General features: G+C 49.4%; 1 protein-coding gene across 1 annotated transcript in view; it reads right to left on the reverse strand.

Moving 5' to 3' along the window:
* Positions 1-22192, reverse strand: part of ATP10D (ATPase phospholipid transporting 10D (putative)) — an 85539-nt gene that overhangs the window by 40815 nt on the left and 22532 nt on the right. Inside the window, exons 2-4 of the mRNA XM_065405730.1 lie at positions 12503-12811; positions 9181-9375; positions 589-793 (exon numbers count right to left, since the gene is read on the reverse strand). Of these exons, the coding sequence (XP_065261802.1) occupies positions 589-793; positions 9181-9375; positions 12503-12771 (669 nt within the window). The 5' untranslated portion in view covers positions 12772-12811. The remainder of the gene's footprint in view (positions 1-588; positions 794-9180; positions 9376-12502; positions 12812-22192) is intronic.

The following is a 22192-nucleotide window of genomic DNA, read 5'->3' on the forward strand; positions in this document are numbered from 1 at the left end:
GCTGATATTGTTCATGGCTGTTGTAGGTCAGAAAATCAGAAGGGTTCGGAAGGTTTTATGAAGAGTTTGAAGGAATTTAGCCAAATCCGAGAACCAGCAGGTCTGATGGACACTTGCCAGGTTATATCTTGCTGCCACAGGTGGTAAGCGGGAACAGAGGGAGGGTCGGGGATGCCCTGCCCTTTATGCCCTTGCACGAGAGCACAAGGAGGCACAGCGAGCACATGCAGCACTGATGGACACTGCTATTCAAAAGACTCCAGTCTCACATTCATGGAGGCACAAAGGAAGACCTAATGCGGAATCCACACTGACATGTACCTGAAGAAGAATTTTTTTACTGACTTGCATGGATTTGAAATAGGACACTCTTAACCTGAAATGAGTGACCACACACAGATTTGCAGTGCAATAACCAAAGGTGTGAATTAAAACTGATTTAGTTATTTTGGTTCCAATGCAGGTGTAGACAAGTCCCACCTCAACAACCAAGTAGGTGAACTAGAGATTTTTTTTAAATAATTTTTTAAATAAAATTCTTGAAACATCAATTTTCTTTAAAAATGATTAGAAATGCACAATGGTCACCTGCTCTGCATATCCTCTCACCACCTGCCTCTGCTTCAGATTGGTCTCTCCATCAAGGCTGGCTGTTTCAATGTGACAGATCCCATCTGGATCAGTAGAGTATAACAACACCATATCAGCAGGAATTATTTCATTACATGAAAGTCGAATGAAGTCCCCAACATTAACATCTTTCCAGCACTGATCTATGTATTTCTTCTCTTTCCTGAAATATATATAAAAGTCAAAATGAAAAATTCCACAAGCTGCAGGCTCAAATGAACAAACGAACTACAAAAGATGATTGTTTTGAATATAAAATAGTTAGTATAACTCAGTATGCACCAAAGTGCTGGGGAGACAGTTTACCAAATTTAAGGTGAGTGTACCCACAACACAATCAATTGCTGGATCAGAGCCATACCTTATCCACGAGAATAAAAAACATTCTGTGAGGGTGACTGGGTTAAAACTCAGCACAGAATTTGGTCCTATGATTTCTATTCCCATGGAGAAGTAGTGTTCTAAAATTCTCTCACTAGTGAATTACACTTCCAAATTATGTAAACCAAGTGTCAAATCTTCATCTCCTTCTCTCTCCCTTACTCCTGATGGTGACTCCAGAACCCAAATTTTTGTCTCTTAATTGGATAGGCAAGTACACAAAAATCTAAAACATTTAGCTGGCATATCATTAAATATTTAGAATACAATTCTATTTAAAACATTTGTATTTATGTATTGTTGAATAGCTCTGAGCTGACCATTGTAAGGTGCAAAGATCTTGCAACTCAAAGTAAAGTCAATAAGGAGTTTAGGACTCTCAGCACCTTGCAGAATTGGACCCTTTATTAGGAAAGCCCTTAAAATATTGTTTTCCATGCTTATTTCTTCAACTTTCCATCTACTTCTGCTGTTCAGTGCTTACCTGAGACCATAATCCTCCTTTTATGTGATCACAGCTGGTTAATGTGAACATTATTTTGATGCAACAGGATTAGGATCTCAGGTGAGGAGTAAGCCAAAGCATCTGATGAACTGTGGGCACCAGTATAGAATGCACCAGTGCAAGTAGATGGGGTGTGATGATTGCTCCAAGTGATCAAACCTTCCTGGTGGTAGGGACACTTCTGTGTCTTATTGTGAATGGACAAAAGACATTTCTGGTGTCAGGTATTGTTACCGTTTAACCTGGGACCTAGTAGACCAACCAGTGCACTATATTTGTACAGACTTGCAGATCAAGGTACTAGCATTAATCAAATTGTTAGCTGAGTAAAATGTTGCAGGCAAATGAAAAAAAACAAATTTCAATAAAAAAGAAAATAGAGAAATATTTCATACATTAGGTTTTGTAACTAAAACTTTTGGTGCCTGAACTATTTGAGAGCATCCCCTTAAAAGTGCAAGCCTAAAAGGGAGACGCCACAAAGGAAACATAATTAAGTGGTGTACAGTAACTCCTCACTTAAAGTCATCCTGGTTAACGTTGTTTCATTGTTACGTTGCTGATCAATTAGGGAACATGCTCGTTTAAAGTTGTGCAATGCTCTCTTCTAATGTCGTTTTGCAGCCGCCTGCTTTGTCCACTGCTTGCAGGAAGAGCAGCCCGTTGCAGCTAGCTGGTGGGGGCTTGGAACCAGGGTGGACCGGCAGCCCCCCCATCAGCTCCCCGCTCCCCTAAGTTCCCTGTGCGGCAGCTGCCCAGTAGGCTATCAAGGCAGTTCAGCTGTCCCTCCCCCCACTGCCATGTGCTGCTCCTGCCCTGCCTTGGAGCTGCTCCCAGAGACTCCTGCTTGCTGTGCAGGCACGGGAAGGGGGCTAATGTCACGGTGTCCCCCTCCCCCCTGCTCCTGCACCCCGCTTACCCCTTCTCCATATACAGCAGGGAGGGGACACAGATGGAGAGAGACAGAGGCCTTGGCTACACTTGCGAGTTACAGCGCTGTAAAGGCTCCTCCAGTGCTGTAACTCACTCCCCGTCCACACTGGCAAGGCATTTGCAGCGCTATATCTCCGTGGTTGCAGCGCTGCATGTACTCCACCTCTCCGAGAGGAATAGTGAGTGCAGCGCTGCGGCGCCAGTGTGGCCGCCCAATGCGCTGTGACTGGCCTCCAGAAGTATTCGACAGTATCCCACAATGCCTGTTCTAGCCACTCTGGTCATCAGTTCAAACTCTACTGCCCTGGCCTCAGGTAACCAACCATGTGACTGACCCTTTACATTCCCCGGGAATTTAAAAAATCCCCTTCCTGTTTGCTCAGCCTGGCGTGGTGTGGAGTGCTATCAGCGAATCTTTCCAGGTGACCATGCCTCCACGCGCCAAGCGAGCCCCAGCATGGAGCAATGGCGAGTTGCTGGACCTCATCAGTGTTTGGGGGGAGGAAGCTGTCCAGTCCCAGCTGCGCTCCAGCCGTAGGAATTACGATACCTTCGAGAAGGTATCAAAGGACATGATGGAAAGGGGTCATGACCGGGATGCCCTGCAGTGCAGGATTAAAGTGAAGGAGCTGCGGAGTGCCTACCGCAAAGCCCGCAACGCAAACGGCCGCTCGGGTGCTCCCCCCGCGACCTGCCGATTCTACAAAGAGCTGGATGCGATACTTGGGGTTAACCCCACCTCCACTCCGAGCACCACCATGGACACTTCAGAGCCGGTGGGGGGGGGGGGGGGGGGAGGAGGAGGAAAACAGGAGTGATGGTGGTGGGCCGGATGGAGACACCCCGGAATCCCTGGAGCCATGCAGCCAGGAGCTCTTCTCGAGCCAGGAGAAAGGTAGCCAGTCGCAGCGGCCGGTACTTGGTGGAGGACAAACAGAAGAGCAGGTTCCCGGTAAGCGGGTTTTTTTTTCGGGAAGGAATTTTTTCGGAGCGGGCTCTTTGGGAGAGGAGGGTTAGGCATGCATGCCTAGATGGGGAATAGTGCATTGATGTGGTTTATCACATCGCGGTAATCGGCCTCGGTAATCTCCTCGAATGTCTCATCCAGAACGTGTGCAATGCACTTGCGCAGGTTTATTGGGAGAGCCACCGTGGTCCTTGTCCCAGCCAGGCTAACGTGTCCGCGCGAGGGGACCATTGCTGCACACAGGCAAGCTGCATATGGGCCAGGGCGGAAGCCGCATTGCAGTAGAAGACCCTCCCTTGCTTCCCAGGTCACCCTCAGCAGCGAGATATCGTCCAGGACGAACTCCTGTGGAAAATGTTGGGACAGTGTTCAGTGTAGGTGCCCCCTGAAGCTGTTGGCTCTCCCCAAGGCACAGAAACCCAGAGGACAGTGCAGCCCTGAAACAATCAGTCCCCCTTACTCACCATTTTGAGGCTCCCGTGGGATGTGTGTGCTCTGTTTCGGATGGGAAAATTATGCTATTGTGTAGACCCTGTGTGTTTTCTACTCCTTAAGTGTGGGGGGAATCATTACTCTGTCTGGTATAAACAATGCTGCCTCTGTTAAATGTTGCGTTTTGCCTATACAGCTGCATCAACCTTGAGACCTCAGCCATCCCTCTTATCGCCTGCTCAGAGACTGCAAAGACTCAGGAAGAGACCGCGAAAAAGCAAAGAAGACATGCTGCAAGAAGTGATGCGGCAATCTATTAAAGAGAATGAGAAAGCACAGGACTGGAGGGAGAGAGAAATCAGAATCCACCAGGAAAACGCAGCACATCGGCTGCAAAGCACTGATAGGCTCATAAGCATCCTGGAGCGCCAAGCAGACGCTATCCAGGAGCTGGTAACCATGCAGAAAGAGGAGCAGTACTGCAAACGCAAACGCCACCCCCCCCCCCCCAGCCCTTGTCCCAAAACTCTTTCCGTTGTGCCCCACCGTCACCTCCAACCCACTTTCCCCAACTTCCGTGTTCTTCACGCCACCCGCTGCCTCCAACACCAGTATCTTCACCACCCAGCCCTGAAAACCACAACCCTTACCCTCTGCACTCAACCCCCATCACCATGCAGTATAGCTGTCCTGAAGTGCAGCACTCACTGCACAGCACACCAGACAGGACATACGCGAATCTGTGATTGTACCATTTTCTACTCCACCCCCTTGTTTCTTTTCAATAAATAATTTTTTTTCTTTTCAATAAATGGATTCTTTGGCTTTGAAAACATTCTTTATTATTGCATAAAGTAAAAGACTCCTTAGCCCAGGAAATAAACAGGCTCTGCAAGTCTGCTTAGCAAACACTGATTCCTAAAGATTGGAACTACTGCACTTCACTCCCGTGCAGGGCACCACATATCACTGCTGGTTTTCAGCCTCAAATTGCTCCCTCAAGGCATCCCTAATCCTTGCAGCCCCGCGCTGGGCCCCGTAATAGCCCTGCTCTCTAGCTGTGCAAATTCAGCCTCCAGGTATTCAACCTCGGAGGTCCATGCCTGAGTGAAGCTTTCACCCTTCCCTTCACAAATATTATGGAGGGCACAGCACGCGGATATAACCGCGGGGATGCTGTTTTCGGCCAAGTCCAGCTTCCCATACAGAGATCGCCAGCAGCCCTTTAAACGGGCCGCTGGCGACACTCCACAGTCATTCGGCACCGGCTCACCATGTAGTTGAACCATTCCTTGCTGCTGTCAAGGCTCCGTGTGTAGGGTTTCATGAGCCACGGCATTAACGGGTAAGCGGGATCTCCAAGGCTCACAATGGGCATTTCAACTTCCCCTACCGTGATCTTCCGCTCTGGGAAAAAAGTCCCGGCCTGCATCTTCCTGAACAGCCAAGTGTTCCGAAAGATTCGTGCGTCATGCACCTTTCCGGGCCAGCCTGTGTTAATGTCAATGAAACGCCCACGGTGATCCACAAGCGCCTGGAGAACCATAGAGAAATACCCCTTCCGATTAACGTACTCGGATCCTAGGTGGGGTGGTGCCAGAATAGGAACGTGCGTCCCATCTATCGCCCCTCCACAGTTCGGGAACCCCATTTGTGCAAAGCCATCCACTATTTCCTGCACGTTACCCAGAGTCACGGTTCTTCTGAGTAGGATGCGATTAATGGCCTTGCAAACTTGCATCAACACGATTCCAACGGTCGACTTTCCCACTCCAAACTGGTTTGCGACCGACCGGTAGCTGTCTGGAGTTGCCAGCTTCCAGATTGCAATAGCCACCCGCTTCTCCACTGGCAGGGCAGCTCTCAATCTCGTGTCCTTGCACCGCAGGGTGGGGGCAAGCTCCTCACACAGTCCCATGAAAGTGGCTTTTCTCATCCGAAAGTTCTGCAGCCACTGCTCATCATCCCAGACTTCCATGACCATGTGATCCCACCACTCGGTGCTTGTTTCCAGAGCCCAAAAGCGGCATTCCACGGTGCTGAGCATGTCCGTCAATGCCACAAGCAATTTCGTGTCATACGCGTTACGCGGCTCGATAGCATCGTCGGACTCCTCACCCTCACTCTCACTGTCACTTTGGATCTTAAGGAATAGTTCGACAGCCAAACGTGACATGCTGGCGAGACTCGTCAGCATACGCCTCAGCAGTTCGGACTCCATTTCCCGCAGACAGATCGTGCTGCACAGAAACCGTTGAAAGATGGCGCCAAAGGTGGATGGAAACAAAGGGATTTCTGGGATGCGAAGCGATGCATCACGGGGCATTGGGACAGGACCCAGAATCCCCCGCACCCATGCCCTCTTCCCACAACCCACGGCGCCAGAATGGGAAAAGGTGCTCTGTGGGATAGCTGCCCATAATGCACCGCTCCCAATAGCGCTGCAATTGCTGCAAATGTGGCCACGACAGTGCGCTGGGCAGCTGTCAGTGTGGACAGACTGCAGCGCTTTCCCTACTCAGCTGCACGAAGTCAGGTTTAACTCACAGCGCTGTACATCTGCAAGTGTAGCCAAGGCCAGAGAGACTTGGGGCAGCAGCTGCTGTCTCAACTTCCTGATCCACTTAAAAAGACAATGCACTTAAGAGGGGGTTAGCTTACTTAAAGGGACAGTGTGCATCTCTCTCTCTCTCTCTCCCACACACAAGGTGTGTGTCTGTCTCTGTCTGCTATGCTGTCTCCCCTCCCTCATGTTCGTGCTGCCCTGTGTGAGAGGCTACATTAACAACAATGTGTTAACCCTTGAGGGCTCAGCTGAGTGCTAGTTCATCATTTAGCAACAAGGCATTCCCTGAGAAATATCCTTCCCTCTTCCACCCTCTAACTTCACCACCTCAACCAAGCTTCACAATCATCATAGCTGTGAACAGTATTAAATTGTTTGTTTAAAACGTATACTGTGTGTATATATATCTATATAATATATAGTTTTCTGTCTGGTGAAAAATATTTCCCTTGAACCTAACCCCCCCTATTTACATTAATTCTTACGGGGAAATTGGATTCGCTTAACATTGTTTCGCTTAAAGTCATAACTACAACGTTAAGCGAGGAGTTACTGTACTGACAGATTTCCCTAGTTAAGCATAGGTGACTTCATATCCTTCAAAGTGCAACAGAACCAAGAGCAGGAAGCAATAAAAGCTAAAGCTAGTCTAAAAATAAAATTAGTGCAAGTCACATGCCTGCCTCCTTCTCAAGATCGTTATTACAGGTTTTCCAAGCAGTCATAAACTGTAGTATGGACATAGAACATAAATAAACCTACATTAATGTATATTAGAAGCATAGTGTATTTAAAAACATTCTAGGCGTTAAAATTTCATTACCACCTTTATGCATTGCTCATTCCCAATAATGTTGTAATGCTAGATCTGAAACGAGACATAGGAAATCTGGAGTTTGACTGGCCAACCACATTCTAAGGAGGTATGCACCATGTGCTAACATCTCATGGCACTCCTGCTTAGAATGTTCAAGCCTCCTCACTCTAGAGGACCCACAAATATCAACAGCTCTATCGGTGTCTACATTAAGAAAGCATTCTCCAGGTTATTCATATTGTTATGGAACTAGCTCTTAAAAAAAAAAAAATCAATAGGGAATGCTACATGTCAGAGAACTAAAATTTTTCATCCTGAGAATTAATCACAAAATAATACTCCACACTTACATAGGTCTAGATTGTAATTTTGCAATCTGCCCTGAGGGAGGCCACGTCTACACTAGGGGGAGCCAAGGGTTTACCTCAACCAGCTAACACAAGGACGGGCAAACATCTGGGTGGGGAAATTGTATGCAGTGTCGGGGCAGGGGGTTGGGGTGCAGGAGGGGGTGCGGTGTGCAGGAAGGGGCTCAGGGCAAGGGATTGGGATGCAGGAGGGGTGCGGGGTGCAGGCAGGGGGCTTAGGGCAGGGAGTTGGGGGGCGGGGTGCAGGAGGAGTTCGGGCTCCGGGGTGGCAGCGGCGCACACTGGGGCCAGGGCAGTCTCCCTACATGCCTGCCCTGTCCCCAGCCCCGCACTGCTCCAGGAAGCACTGCGGCCCCCAGGGGTGGAGGACTCCGCATGCACTGCCCTTGCCGCGCCTCCAGGTATCTCCCCCAAAGCTCCCATTGGCCGCAGTTCCCCGTTCCCGGCCAATGGGAGCTGTGGGGAGTGGTGCCTGGAGGCAAGGGCCTGGGGGCTGCAGGGACGTTGGGCCAGCCACTGCTAAAAGCGGCCCGGGGCCGCAGCACCACGGGGGGCAATCCGGATCCAAAGCCCCGAGGGGCCGGACCCGGCCTGCAGGCCGTAGTTTGCCCACCCTTGAGCTAACACATGCTAAAACTGTAACTTGCCTTATATGTACACTAGGATTTGAACATGTGTTAGACAACACATTGAAAATAAAGTGTTTTTTTTTTTTTTATATAAAGTGAAGACAATGCATGAGCACCAGTGTGTGGCTGCACAGACCCAGTCCCTGCTTCCTCTGTGAGAGAAGTAAACTGTGCCACCCCCTTTCCTGGTGCAGCTTAGTTCCCTCTCTGCAATGCTTCAGCTGCCCACTTGCTCTCCCCGCATGCTACTCCCTGAAATAGCTATCACACCAAATGAATAATGGAGCTCCTTATACCCCAGGGCGACCACACAGCAAGAGTAATGTGGTCCATAGTACTTTCCATTTGATAATTATTAATTGATTTATCCCCAAAATACCCTTTCACGGTAGGCATGTCTGAACAATTATCCTTGTTTTACAGATGAGGAAACTAAGGTGCAAAGATATTAAGTGACTTGCCAAAGGTCACCTAGGAAATCTGTGGTAGCGTCAGGAAAAGAACCAAGAATTTCTCCCTAACTTCCCAGCCAATGTCCAAGTGAAGAAAGGAACAGGTCAGATCCTATTATCAACACTTATTTGGGAACTCTTTACTAGTTGATTTAAAACATAACAGCATTAATTTAAGGAAATCCTGGTTCACAAAGGTGTTATGCAAACTTTTCCAACTGCCATTGTATTATAACCTGGGTCACAACATCCCTGATATTCTGGTTCTGCGACTGTTTAACAGACACTAACAACTGTTCCAAATTGTGCGACAATAGCAGTGCAACTGAAATAAGTCACTTTTAAACCAAAATAAGAATGTGGCCAAGTGGTCAATCCAGAAAGGAATTTTGTTAAGGTTCCTCAAACTTACTATTTTGGTCTTTTATATTCACACTAATAATACACACTGTACATTATTCATCAATAACAAACTCAAACAAACAAAAAGAAACACTTACCTGCTATATACTTTAGTTAATAAGTTGTTTATCTGCTTATCTAGTTTGTATTTTGAGTAATCCTCAAGGCCGTCTTTAACTGCAATAATTGTGAGAACTACTACTAGAGGTAACATGGTAATTTCTTTCTGGAAGGCTTCCACCAGTGGAACCCAGTTCAGGACAACTAAAAATAGGAAATATAAATTGGCAGCTCTGAAACAAACAAACAAACAAAAAACAGATACAAGAGTTAGGAATGGAATGAAGTTTAGGAGGTGAGTAAAAGGCAGGTGATGCACATAATGACCATGACATTTATGAAAATGGACAGTGAATTTGGTAGGGCCCTAGGTATAGCTTTCCACATGAACCACTAGTATAATGTCAGATCTTCCCAGGAATTCTTACCTGCTAAAGCTGGCTTCCTACATTTTCAGCTCATGAATTTGTACGTGAAGGGCATGTGACTTTGCACTCCATAATGTTTTATGGAAATATGCTTATGAGTGTGAATATGATGTAACTGCTTTATGCAAAAGGTTTCTTGTAAGGTATCATTACAAAGTGTATAATCTACTGAGTGTATTCATCCTATTTGTATGTAGGTATCATTCTTGAATCTGAAGCTAGAAATATGAAGTATAACTCTGAGGTCCTATTGTAATTATGCAAAGTGTGGGTCATTAATGGTGGTTTCGAATCTTGATGGCTCCCATTGACTAGGACAATTGGTTGTAAATGGCTCTGTTTACTTACAAACCTTCCTGGGTACATGTGGGCCAGCCCTGGAAGAATGGAGGCTGGGGTTTCACAGGACAGGTGAACATGTCACCTTATACTGGAATCCATCTTAAACCTGGTGCTTTTCCATTTAGAAGGAGGGGTGGGGACCCAGAGAGAGAAAAGATTCCCGCCTTGTGCCAAAGCTATAAAAGCAGGTGGAACAGAACAACTGTGGCTGCCAGTCATGAGAACACCCCTAGTTTCCACCTAAGATGTCTGCTGGAACTAACAAGGACTGTACCGGGGAAAAGATTGTGCCCAGACAAGGAAGGAGTTTAGCCTGTGAAAGAAGCTTACTGGAACATCTCTGAGGGTGAGATTTTACCTGTAATCAGTTTCTTAATGTATTAGGCTTAGACTTGCGTGTTTTTGCTTTATTTTGCTTGGTAACTTACTTTGTTCTCTCTGTTATTACTTGAAACCACTTAAATCCTACTTGTTATACTTAATAAAATCACTTTTGTTTATCAATGAACCCAGAGTAAGTGATTAATACCTGGGGGAGTGTGAGGGGGCAGAGCGGCCCTGCACTGGCGCAGCAGGGGTTAATCCTTCCTTCCTGGCAGAGGAAGCCCCGCCCCGGAAGCCCTGCTGGGCATGCTCCAACTAGAGGCTAGGTATAAAAGCCTGCAAAGCTGCTCAGTTGGGGCTGACCACCGGAGGACAACGCACAAAGCCAGCTCCCAAGGAGGAACAGCCCACGTTCCAGGCTCCAGGAGCCAGCCTAGCCAGCCCGAACCCTGCAGCTCAGACGGAGGACCCGCCAGAGGGGAACGGACCGGAACCCACGTCTCCGGAGGAGACCACGACATTGAGGGTAGGAAGTGACCCAGGGGAACTTTAGGGACAAGCCGCGTTAGAGCAACACTGACGTTCGGCGTGCTGCGGCCGGATCCCCGCCGAGCCAACGGCAAGGGGAACCCCGCCATTAGGAGAGCACTGGGTCGGGACCCGGTAGAGAGGGAGGGCCCGGGTCCCCCTACGCCTCTGGCTGTTGGGCCACACTACCCCGCTACTGAGGGGAGTTATATGGACTCTGGCCGTTGGGCTGCACTGCCCCGCTACTGAGGGGAGTTATATGGACTCTGGCCGTTGGGCCACACTACCCTGCTACTGAGGGAGAGACGACGGACGGGACACCACCAGGAGGGGCCGCTCCGCTGGACAGAGCTAATTCCCAGAAACAACAAGTAGGAGGCGCCAGGTGGTGAGTCCCAACCCCGTTACAGGGAGCAAACAGCTGTGCATATCTCTCTCTCAGTGTTCTAGTGGGCGGATAATTTATGAGTTTACCTTGTATAAGCTTTATACAGAGTAAAACAGATTGATTTGGGGTTTGGATCCCATTGGGCGCTCGGTGTCTGGGTGCTGGAGATAGGAAACCTGCTGAGCAGTTTTTAGTTAAAATCTGCAGCTTTGGGGGCGTGTACCAGACCTTGGTCTCTGTTACAGCGGGCTAGCGTGTCTGGCTCAACAAGGTAGGGTTCTGGAATCCCAAGCTGGCAGGGAAAATAGGCTCAGAGGTAATCTCAGCACAGCAGGTGACAGTCCCAAGGGGGTCTCTGTGACCGAACCCATCACAGGGTGTTCCCTCCTCCCTCAGATGTGTATACCACTGCTTCTTGTTCTGATTCCATTTCTTGTGTTGAGACATCCTCTTACATGTCTCCCATCGTATACTACACAGCGACTGAAGCTACCAGTAACTCATCCACTCCCCACAAAATTAAGAATAAAAAAAGAGAGACAAACCCTGTTTCCATGCTCCAACCAACAGAGTTGCTGAGATGACTGTTTCAAACTGATGATCAGACAATGCAGAAAAACTTAACAGGTAAAAAATTCCTACGTCTGCACCCACCATTTAAACAAATTTGCCACTGATAGAACTGTAATCTCCCAATCTAGAAAGAAGAGCACGTCAAGAAACTTCTGCTGAACTATAGCCCTCAAGTGGCTAAAGAAAAGGAGAGCCAACCTCATTCTTCTCCACCTCTACACCTGCCAAACAGGATGGGGATGGGGGTGGGGGTGAAATCCTATCATATGCTGCTCTATGTCAGTCATCCAAGAGGAGGGAACATCTAACTCAGGGGTGAGGAACCTTTTTCTGTCATGGGCCACTGACCCACAGAAGAAAATCACGGACCACTCACCTGCCTGGGGTGTGTGTAGAGGCTCGGGGCTTCCCCCTGCAGCAGGGTGAGCTGGCACTCGTGGCTCCCGCCCCGAGCGGGATGCTGCGGGCCAGATGAAATTAACCAACAGGCCAGATCCAGCCTGTGGGCCGTAGGTTCCCCACCCCTGATCTAACTGATCTGAAATGGTGAACGAAAGGACATGACACCAAATGAGGAGAGATACCTCTTTTGAGTATCAGTTTTGGGATAATGTATCTTGTTACAAAGTTATCAGAACTGATTGCTAAATTCAGGAGAGAAGAATAATTTATAAAAACAAATTTGTACATGTTGGCACATGCATTTAAAACAAACCAAAAAAAACCAACAACCCCACACTGGAATAATTTCCACAATTATACACAAGAATCCTTTACCTGTGAAACTGTTCAAATAAATTCCGTGGTATAAAGTTGAATAAAGTGTATTTAGTAGTCCGTATTCTGTTGTTCATATATAATTTTGATACCTTTTCATACTCTTCTTTAAAGTGTCCCAGACATGGTATAACTATCCTATGTCTGCTAGGCACTTTGGATGATTGATAACACTTGTCACATGAGGAGCTGTTGCTGCTTCCATCTCTGCCTTCTGCAGATACCAGACGCTGCCAGCGATATCGGGCCCATCGGATGGGGTCTGCCATATTGTCTCAAATGATTTGTGATCCAGGCCAGGTCTTCTATCTAGCAAAATTTTAAAGTCAAGAAAGTTACACAGTAAGTCTGGAGAAGCTTTAGTTCAAAATACAAACAAAAAATTACAAGGGAAAAGCTGTTCACAATGGTTACTGCAAAGGCCTTTAAGTGAGGTTAACTTGGTTTGTTAACTTTACAATGTTGAGTTACTACCCAATTTTGATTTCAAAATGAAAGGAACTATTAACAGTTTATGTGAGGTAGAAACCTCTGATTGAATAGTGCAGTAATCTATATTGACAGGCTATTTATTTAGATTTAGTTCTCCCTCTCAGGAACTAGAAAGAGATATAATCAGACCAGTTTTAGTTTGTTTTATCGTTTGTTTAAAAGAATTGTACCATAAATACAAAGCACAATCCCCACCTCGATATCCATCATCTACTGATATAAAGACTGGTGAAAAAATTGCCCATAGAGTACTTATGTTTCCCTGTGTGACGCTATCTAGCAGGTTGCCTGTAGTAGTTTAGTTCAAAGGAACGTTAATGGCATTGTATTTACTTATTTATAAACCTGTTGATTGCTATCACATTACATATATCCCTGTAATTAAATAACCCCAGATCAAAGTATGTGTATATTCAGAGATTAGAACTTCATGAATACTAATGAATGATACTTATATTGTTTCACTTATCAATCCCGATTATAATGTAACGGCAGGCAACTGCATTATGTACATTACTGTAACCAACTACATGCTTGTCAATGCCAGGAAAAAGAATGCTAACTTCAAAGCAAGGGTCATTGTATTCAACAATGGAAATCCACAGCTCAATCTGCAATTGCTACTCATCAAAACTCAAGTAGGTGAAGACAGTGTTCAGATTGTCTTCTGCAAGCAGGATCTATAAATACTAGTTTAAGGGAATGATCCTTGGGGGGAGGGATAGCTCAGTGGTTTGAGCTTTGGCCTGCTAAACCCAGGGTTGAGAGTTCAATCCTTGCGAGGGCCATTTAGGGATTTGGGACAAAAATCTGTCTGGGGATTGGTCCCGCTTTGAGCAGGGGGTTGGACTAGATGACCTCCTGAGGTCCCTTTCAACGCTGATAGTCTATGATAATTCTATAATTATCTCTGGCCTGATGGATTCTGACAGGGTGGAATACTAAGCAACTGGACAGCAATCCCCAAAGTTATTTTGGGTAACCCTGAGACACTTAAGGAAAACTAGCAGATCACCACGTCTCTGCTATCATACTGGACTTACAAGCTTTGACTCGCCTATTAATGTATTTTTCTTGCTTTAACCTCTCAATAACTCATTTCTTTTTCTTAGCTAATAAACCTTTAGTTTACTAGAGAAATTAGCTTTCAGCGTTCTCTTCAGTGTGATGTCCAGAGTATCCATTGACCTGGGGTAAGTGACTGGGCCTTTGGGGCTGGGGGTAACCTAATATGAGGTGATTTTTGGTTTTAATAACCTTTCATCACAAAGTCCAGTTTGTTGGGGTGGTAAAAAGGGGCTAGAGAGCCTGTCTGTGGCTCCATGGTAAAACTAATATAGTAATCCAAAAGCACACATTTGTTACTGTCTTGGTGAAATCTAATTACAGAATATACCACCAGTTTGGGGTGTCTGCCCTGTTTTCTGGCAGTCTGACCTGAGATTGGCACTTTCAATTGTATGCCATACCAGACAGCGTGACACAGAGGTACCATTTAAAATTATTAATCATATAGATCTCTAGATACAGGACCCAAAGATGTGCATGCAATAAGCTGGTACCTGAAGTCTGATAAATCCAAGTGAGAAAGATGTTCGGGGTTATATATTGACCATTATAAGACAATATTGCATGCTCTTCACTCAACGCTAGGCCAGCACAGGATGTCTAATCTACTGCAACACCTTTACAGTAACATAATCTAAGGCATTCTTCAACCCCACTAAACAAGAGAAAGTCCTTGATTTAAGCAGTAACCCAACCAGCTATATTTACATCGCTCAGTATCTCATACATATACTGTTACATTAATTCTTTTGCAGATTTATGGGTCTGTAGGCCCTCTAGCGTTCACAGTAAGAGTGGCAGTCCAGTAGTTCAGAGCTGCTCTAGAATTCTAGTGCCACTTTATGTACTCAGCCTATCATTTAAATTTGGATTTGATAAAACAAAACAAATCCCTTACATTAAAAAAATTAAATAGCCATGACAATGACCTGTCTTATTTAATATTTTTGTTAAGAGTCAGCTTCCAACAGGCCTTTCCTTATGAGAAACATGAGAGAATAGTGGCATTTGTGGATGTGTGAGGACAGAGCTCCTGCACCTCATACAGAGGCCTCTCGGAATTGTGGGTCCTGCATTCTGAGTTGTATACATTACAACCAGCTATAGGTCTCAATTCTCACTTGTGTTACTGCTCTGCAATGTCCTGGCTTTCTTATCATGATCCTGCTTTTTCAACCCAGGAACAGAGGCCAAGGGGGTTATTTCTTCCTAGGCCACTGACACACACACACACAACCACCAACCACCACTTGACACGTTTGATTCCTCTTCTAGTCGTTTACCAATTATTAAAACTACGATTTAGTCATGGGTATTTTTAGTAAAACTCATGGACAGATCATGAGCAAGAAACAAAAAATCACAGCCCATGTCCTGTCCATGATACCATAAATATCCCTGATTGAGTCGTGCGGGGGGGGGGGGGGGGGGGGGGAAGGGGCGCACGGGAAGGAGCCCAAGGCACCAGCTGGGAGTCCCAGGGGGCCAGCACCTGCTCTAGCTGCATCTGGGACCACTGCTCAGCAAGTTCCTGGGGCCAGCCGCATCAAATGCTGCAGAAATCACGGAGGTCGCAGGAAGTCACAGCATCTGTGACTTCCACGACCTCCGTGACAAACACAGAGCCCTACTGATTGTTCCTCCATGGTCAGACCAGGATCACCAGTTCAACAAGGCACTCATCCTTCCAGTCCCCTGGGCTGCATAACCAGCCGAGCCTGCTAGCTCATCTGGCAGCAGAATTTTAAAAGGAATTCCTTTTAGGTCAGGCTCTACAATCACTGCTGACCATGACCAGCCCTATAAAATCCATAAATCACAGCACTGCCAAAGTTATTGAAAGATGCCTGGAAATCTAGCCTGTGAACAGCACACAAATAGCCTTCATTACCTAAACAATTCTCCCCAATGAATTTAAAAGGCCATAAACATTCTTATGTCTGACACTTTCTTAGCCAGCTGAGAAAAGTTTCCTCTGCCATAACAGATAAACCTGACAGCAAAGTTTCTGTTCCACTCACCTCAACTTGATTCTGGCAAGTAAGGTGTTTATTTTCCCCACCATGCTTAGTGGCTCTGCTTCTTAGACTGTAGTTTCTTGTTTCGTAAGACAGCCAGTATTATATTTAGTTTCCTAGATCAACAGTGAAGCTGCTGCTAGCTGAGGATATAAAACGGTTACTCACCTTCTCGTAACTCTTGTTCTTCGAGATGTGTTGTTCATGTCCATTCCAAGCAGGTGTGTGCGCGCCGCGTGCACGCCAGATTTTACTATAGCAGCGTCCGTAGGGTCGGCTCCGGCGCCCCCTGGAGTGGCGCCCTCATGGCGCTGTATATAGGGGCCGGCCGACCCCCCCACCCTCTCAGTTCCTTCTTGCCGCTACTCCGACAGAGGGGTAGGAGGGTGGGTATTGGAATGGACATGAACAACACATCTCGAAGAACAACAGTTACGAGAAGGTGAGTAACCATTTTTTCTTCTTCGAGGGATTGTTCATGTCCATTCCAAGCAGGTGACTCACAAGCCCGAAGCTAGGTGGTGGGGTCGGAGGTCACTGCAGACTGGAGGACTGCACGGCCAAATGCAGCATCCTCCCTAGCCTGGTGCGTGATGGCATAGTGCGCCGTAAAGGTGTGGATTGAGGACCAGGTGGCCGCGCTACAAATTTCCTGCATCGGGACCTGGGCCAGGAACGCAGCTGAAGAGGCCTGCGTTCTCGTGGAGTGGGCCGTGATAGGCGGGGCTGGTATATTGGCCCGACTATAGCATTCCCGGATGCAGGTTCTGATCCAAGCCGAGATTCGCTGTGACGTGACCGGGAGCCCTTTGATCTTATCGGCCACGGCAACGAAAAGTTGGGTTGACTTCCTGAAGGATCTTGTCCTTTCGATATAGAACGCGAGAGCCCTGCGAACGTCCAGGGAGTGTAGTCTACGCTCCTTCGCAGAGGAGTGTGGTTTCGGATAGAATACCGGGAGAAAAATGTCTTGACCCATGTGAAACTGGGAAACCACCTTAGGCAGGAACGCTGGGTGCGGCCTGAGTTGGACCTTCTCTTTGTGGAAGACAGTGTATGGAGGTTCAGATGTTAAAGCTCTGAGTTCTGACACTCTGCGGGCTGATGTGATAGCCACCAAAAATGCTACCTTAAATGAAAGATATAACAGCGAGCACGAAGCCAGCGGTTCAAAGGGGGGCCCTGTGAGGGCGGACAGGACCAAATTGAGGTCCCAAGCAGGGACAGGTTGACGAATATGCGGGAACAATCTGTCAAGGCCCTTAAGGAACCGTCCAACGAGTGGGTTCGCAAACACTGAGGTCCCCCCCTCTCCAGGGTGGAACGCCGAGATTGCAGCAAAGTGTACTCGAACCGACGAGAGAGTTAGTCCCAGATGTAGCAAATAGTCCAATATGAGAGGGACCGGGGCGAGCAAGATGGCCTGACCCCGTTGTGTGGCCCAGAGGGAGAAGCGCTTCCACTTGGCCAAATACGTGGTCCTTGTTGAGGGCTTCCTGCTGCCCAACAGGACCTGTCTGACCTGATGAGAGCATTGCAACTCCACTGGGTTTAGCCATGGAGCATCCAAGCTGTAAGGTGGAGCGACTCCAGGTTCGGGTGAAGGAGGCGATCGCGATCCTGAGTGATCAAGTCCGGTAGTAGGGGCAACCTGAGTGGCACCCTCGTAGACATGTGCAGGAGAGACGTGTACCAGTGCTGGCGCGGCCACGCAGGCGCTATCAGGATGAGCCGAGCGTGATCCCTGCGGGTGTTGAGGATTACTCTGTGAATCATGGGAATCGGGGGGAAAGGCGTAAAAAAGCCCGTCTGCCCAAGGGAGGAGAAAGGCATCTGTTAGGGACCCCGGACTGCGTCCCATGAGAGAGCAGAATTGGCGACACTTCCTGTTCTCGCTGGAGGCAAACAAGTCCACCTGGGGATGACCCCAGAGTCGGAAAATTGAGAGAACTACATCCCAGCGGATAGACCACTCGTGACCCTGGAACGAGCGGCTGAGGGCGTCCGCGAGCCCGTTGTGTGTGCCCAGGAGGTAGGATTGATGTCAGGTGGATTACGTTCTGTACGCAAAAGTCCCATAATGCGAGGGCCTCCTGGCAAAGGGGAGAGGAGCGAGCACCACCCAGTTTGTTGAAATAAAACATCGTTGGAGTATTGTCTGTGAGGACAGAAACGCACCTGCCTGCCAGCTGGGACTTGAATGCTATGCATGCGAGGCGTACCGCTCGTAATTCCCTGACATTGATGTGCAGTGAAGATCCTCCCGCAACCAAAGACCTTGGGTTCTGAGGTGGCCCAGATGTGCACCCCATCCCTAATCCAATGCGTCCGTTACCAGGGATAGGGAGGGCTCGGGGTCGAGGAAAGGAACTCCCGCACAGACCACCCGCGGGTCGAGCCACCACTGAAGGGAGTCCAACACCGGCCGAGGTAACGTCACCACTAATTCTAGGGAGTCCCTGACAGGCCGATAAACCCCTGCCAACCAAGATTGGAGTGGGCGTAGTCTGAGTCTGGCGTGTCTCACCACGTAGGTACATGCTGCCATGTGCCCTAGTAATTTGAGGCAGCTTCTTACTGTGGTGGTAGGGTAACTTTGGAGGCCGAGAATGATGTTGGATATAGTTCAGAATCTGGCCTCTGGAAGATATGCTCTGGCCTGTGTCGAGTCCAGAACTGCTCCTATGAATTCGATTTTTTGAGTTGGAGATAGTGTGGACTTGGCCTCATTGAGTAAGAGGCCGAGTGAGCGGAAGGTCTGCCTGATGAAGACCACCAGTGTCTTGGTCCTGCCCTTGATGAGCCAATCGTCCAGGTAGGGAAATACCTGGATCCCCTGTCTGCGCAAGAAGGCTGCCACGACCACCATGCACTTCGTGAAGACCCTTGGGGCTACTGACAGACCAAAGGGCAGAACCGTAAACTGAAGAGGAGTGTTGCCCACGAGAAACCTGAGGTAACGCCTGTGCTGAGGGATTATCGCGATATGAAAGTATGCGTCCTTTAAGTCGAGGGCGGCATACCAGTCTCCTGGATCCATGGAAGGAATGATGGAGGACAGTGAGACCATGCGGAACTTGAGCTTCTTCACAAACTTGTTGAGACGCCGCAAGTCCAGAATAGGTCTGAGGCCCCCTTTCGCTTTCGGAATTAGGAAATATCGAGAATAGAAGCCCTTGCCCCGTAGATCCTGAGGAACCTCCTCCACTGCCCCTGATGCGAGGAGGGGCTGAACTTCTTGAAGTAGAAGTTGCTCGTGAGAGGGGTCCCTGAAGAGGGACGGAGAGGGGGGCTGGTGGGGCGGGAGGGAGGAGAACTGGATAGAATATCCCTCCTCTACCGTGCGAAGCACCCAAGTGTCCGATGTGATCCGGGCCCACGCACGATAGAAGGGGGACAGACGTGACGAAAAGGTAAGGTTGGACGGATCCGGGGTACTGACTGGGAGGTCGTCCTCGACCAAGCCATCAAAATGGTGGTCTAGGCCCCTGTGTAGGCCTTGGTTGGGCAGATGACTGTCCGAAGGGCTGCTGTTGTTGCCTCCTCCTGCCCGTTCTCGGCCTTCTACGCAAGGCATCCCCTCGATTTTGAGGCTGGTATGGTCGAGGGGCCTGCGGCGGCCTGAACTGCCTACGCTGAGTAACAGGGGTGTGTAGGCCTAAAGAACGGAGGGTGGTTCGTGAATCCTTTAGGCTATGGAGCCTCTTATCAGTCTTTTCCGAGAAGAGCGTGGGCCCTTCGAAGGGCAGGTCCTGGATCGTCTGTTGGACCTCGTGAGGGAGGCCGGAAACTTGAAGCCAGGCTCCGCGCCTCATGACCAGACCAGTGGCCAACGTGCGCGAGGCTGAATCGGCTGCGTCCAAGGTCGCCTGGAGAGAAGCCCGGGTAATTAATCTCCCCTCTTCAACAAGGGCCGAAAACTCGGTTCGTGAGTCCTGTGGGAGGAGGTCCGTGAACCTAGACAAAGCCGAGCATGTGTTGTGTCCATATCGGCTCACTATGGCTTGCTGATTGGCAATGCGCAACTGCAGGCCCCCCGTTGAATATACCTTGCGCCCGAAGAGGTCCAACTTTTTAGCCTCTCTATTTTTAGGTGTAGCCCCCTGAAAACCCTGGCGTTCCCTCTGGTTGGCCGCATCTACCACTAGGGAGTCCAGTGGGGGGGGGGGAGGTGTATAAAGATGTTCCTACCCCTTGGTTGGAACAAAATATCGCCGCTCAGTCTTTTTGGCCGTAGGGGCCAATGAGGCTGGAGTTTGTCACAAGGTGCGGGTTGTGTCCGCAATGGTTTTTATGAGAGGTAGGGCTACCCTAGATGGGCCTGACGGGGTCAGGATATCAATCACGGGATCTGTGTCCACCTCGATCTCCTCAGTCTGTATTGAGAGGCTTTGGGCCGCTCGAGTAAGGAGCTGTTGGAGCTGTTGGAGGATCCTATTGTTCTCTAGGGCCAGTGCCGCTCAAGTTTCCGCTACTGCCTCGTCCGGAGATGAAGAGGAAGATGTCCCCTGCAGAGGGTCTTCATCTACCACCTCTCCCTCTACGAGGGCCTGCGGCACACGGTACTCAGGCTGCGCAGCCGGTGCGGGCTCAAGATGCGGCACCGCGGCCGGTACCGAGCGACGAGGTGTGCTGGACGGTGCCTGCGCTGTTGGGAGCAAGGTCCCCGTCGGTGCTGTTGTTTGACCAGGGGGTGCCGTGTCCCTTTGTGGCACACTCCTGTCAGACGACGGTGCCGGTGGTGGTGGCATTAGCGGCGGGGCTGCCGACGTTGAAGAGACAGATGCGGCTCATGAGCGGGGTCCGTACGCCTGACCCACTGACTGATGGTAGGCCCACGGCGTCCAGAACGGCCACTGGGGGGGCGGTTGCCACTGCTGCTGCTGCCACTGCGGTGGGTACGGTTGGGTACTCATACGCGAGGACGATCGCCTGCTCCTCGATCTGTTAGAGCGGTACGAGTCCAACTCCGAGTCAGAAGTCTCTGAATAGGAGGACATAGGAGGCGCGGTACCCACTGTCGTCGGAGGAGGTGCTTGCACCGGTGCCGCGGCGTGGAGAGCGCGGCGAGAGCATCGCCGGTTTGCCCCTAGAGTGGTAATGGGGCCGAGCGGTAGCCGGAGGGTCTCTGCACCGGTGCGGCGACGCCGGCACAGGGAGGCTCAAGAGGTCTGACGCGGCCTCGAACGCCTCCGGCGTCGATGGGAGGCGCACCTCCTCCATCATGTCCGGGGATCTAGGCCTTTCCGGACTCGACCGTACCCTCTCCGGGGCGGGAGTCAACGGGATGGCCGGATGGGTCTGCGGCGCGAGTTGTCCTGTAACACTCGTGGACAGCGCCGGAGCTTTAGAGTCCCGGTGGGGAGATTGTTCCCTCAGCGGCCTGTTCTTTTTAACCGGCACTGGTGATGGAGAGCGGCGTCTTATAGAGGATGGTTTCTTATGCGCCGACTCTCTCTGGTGCCGGGGTTTCGGGGCCTTGGCCTCACGACTTATCTCCGGTGCCGGGGCACTGCGCACCAAGGATGAAGTGCTGGGTGCCGACTCGGAAGGCCCGGGATCTGATTGCGGCCGCAGTGCCGCCTCCATTAGGAGGACTTTAAGTCTCTGCTCTGTATCCTTGAGAGTCCTGGAGCGAAAAGCCCTGCAGATACTGCACCTATCCCTTTGGTGGGTCTCTCCGAGGCACCTTAAGCACGAAGAGTGCGGGTCACTCTTCGGCATAAATTTCCCGCAGTCCCAGCAGAGTTTGAACCCTGGGGACCCGGGCATGCCCCAGCGGGGCGACGAAAAGTTGGGGAACCCCCCCCCCAACTAATATCTAACTAATTAACACTAAACTAACTAACTATTTACAACAACGACGGAACACTGCCACGATTGCTGAAGAGCAAGCGAAGTTCCAGCTAGCCGTCACCGGCGGTAAGAAGGAACTGAGAGGGTGGGGGGGTCGGCCGGCCCCTATATACACAGCGCCATAAGGGCGCCACTCCAGAGGGCGCCGGAGCCGACCCTACGGACGCTGCTATAGTAAAATCTTCCGGCTGGCGTGCACGCGGCGCGCACACACCTGCTTGGAATGGACATGAACAATCACTCGAAGAAGAACCTG

Source organism: Emys orbicularis, chromosome 5, assembly GCF_028017835.1.
Source record: "Emys orbicularis isolate rEmyOrb1 chromosome 5, rEmyOrb1.hap1, whole genome shotgun sequence".
In the NCBI taxonomy this organism is placed as follows: Eukaryota; Metazoa; Chordata; order Testudines; family Emydidae; genus Emys; species Emys orbicularis.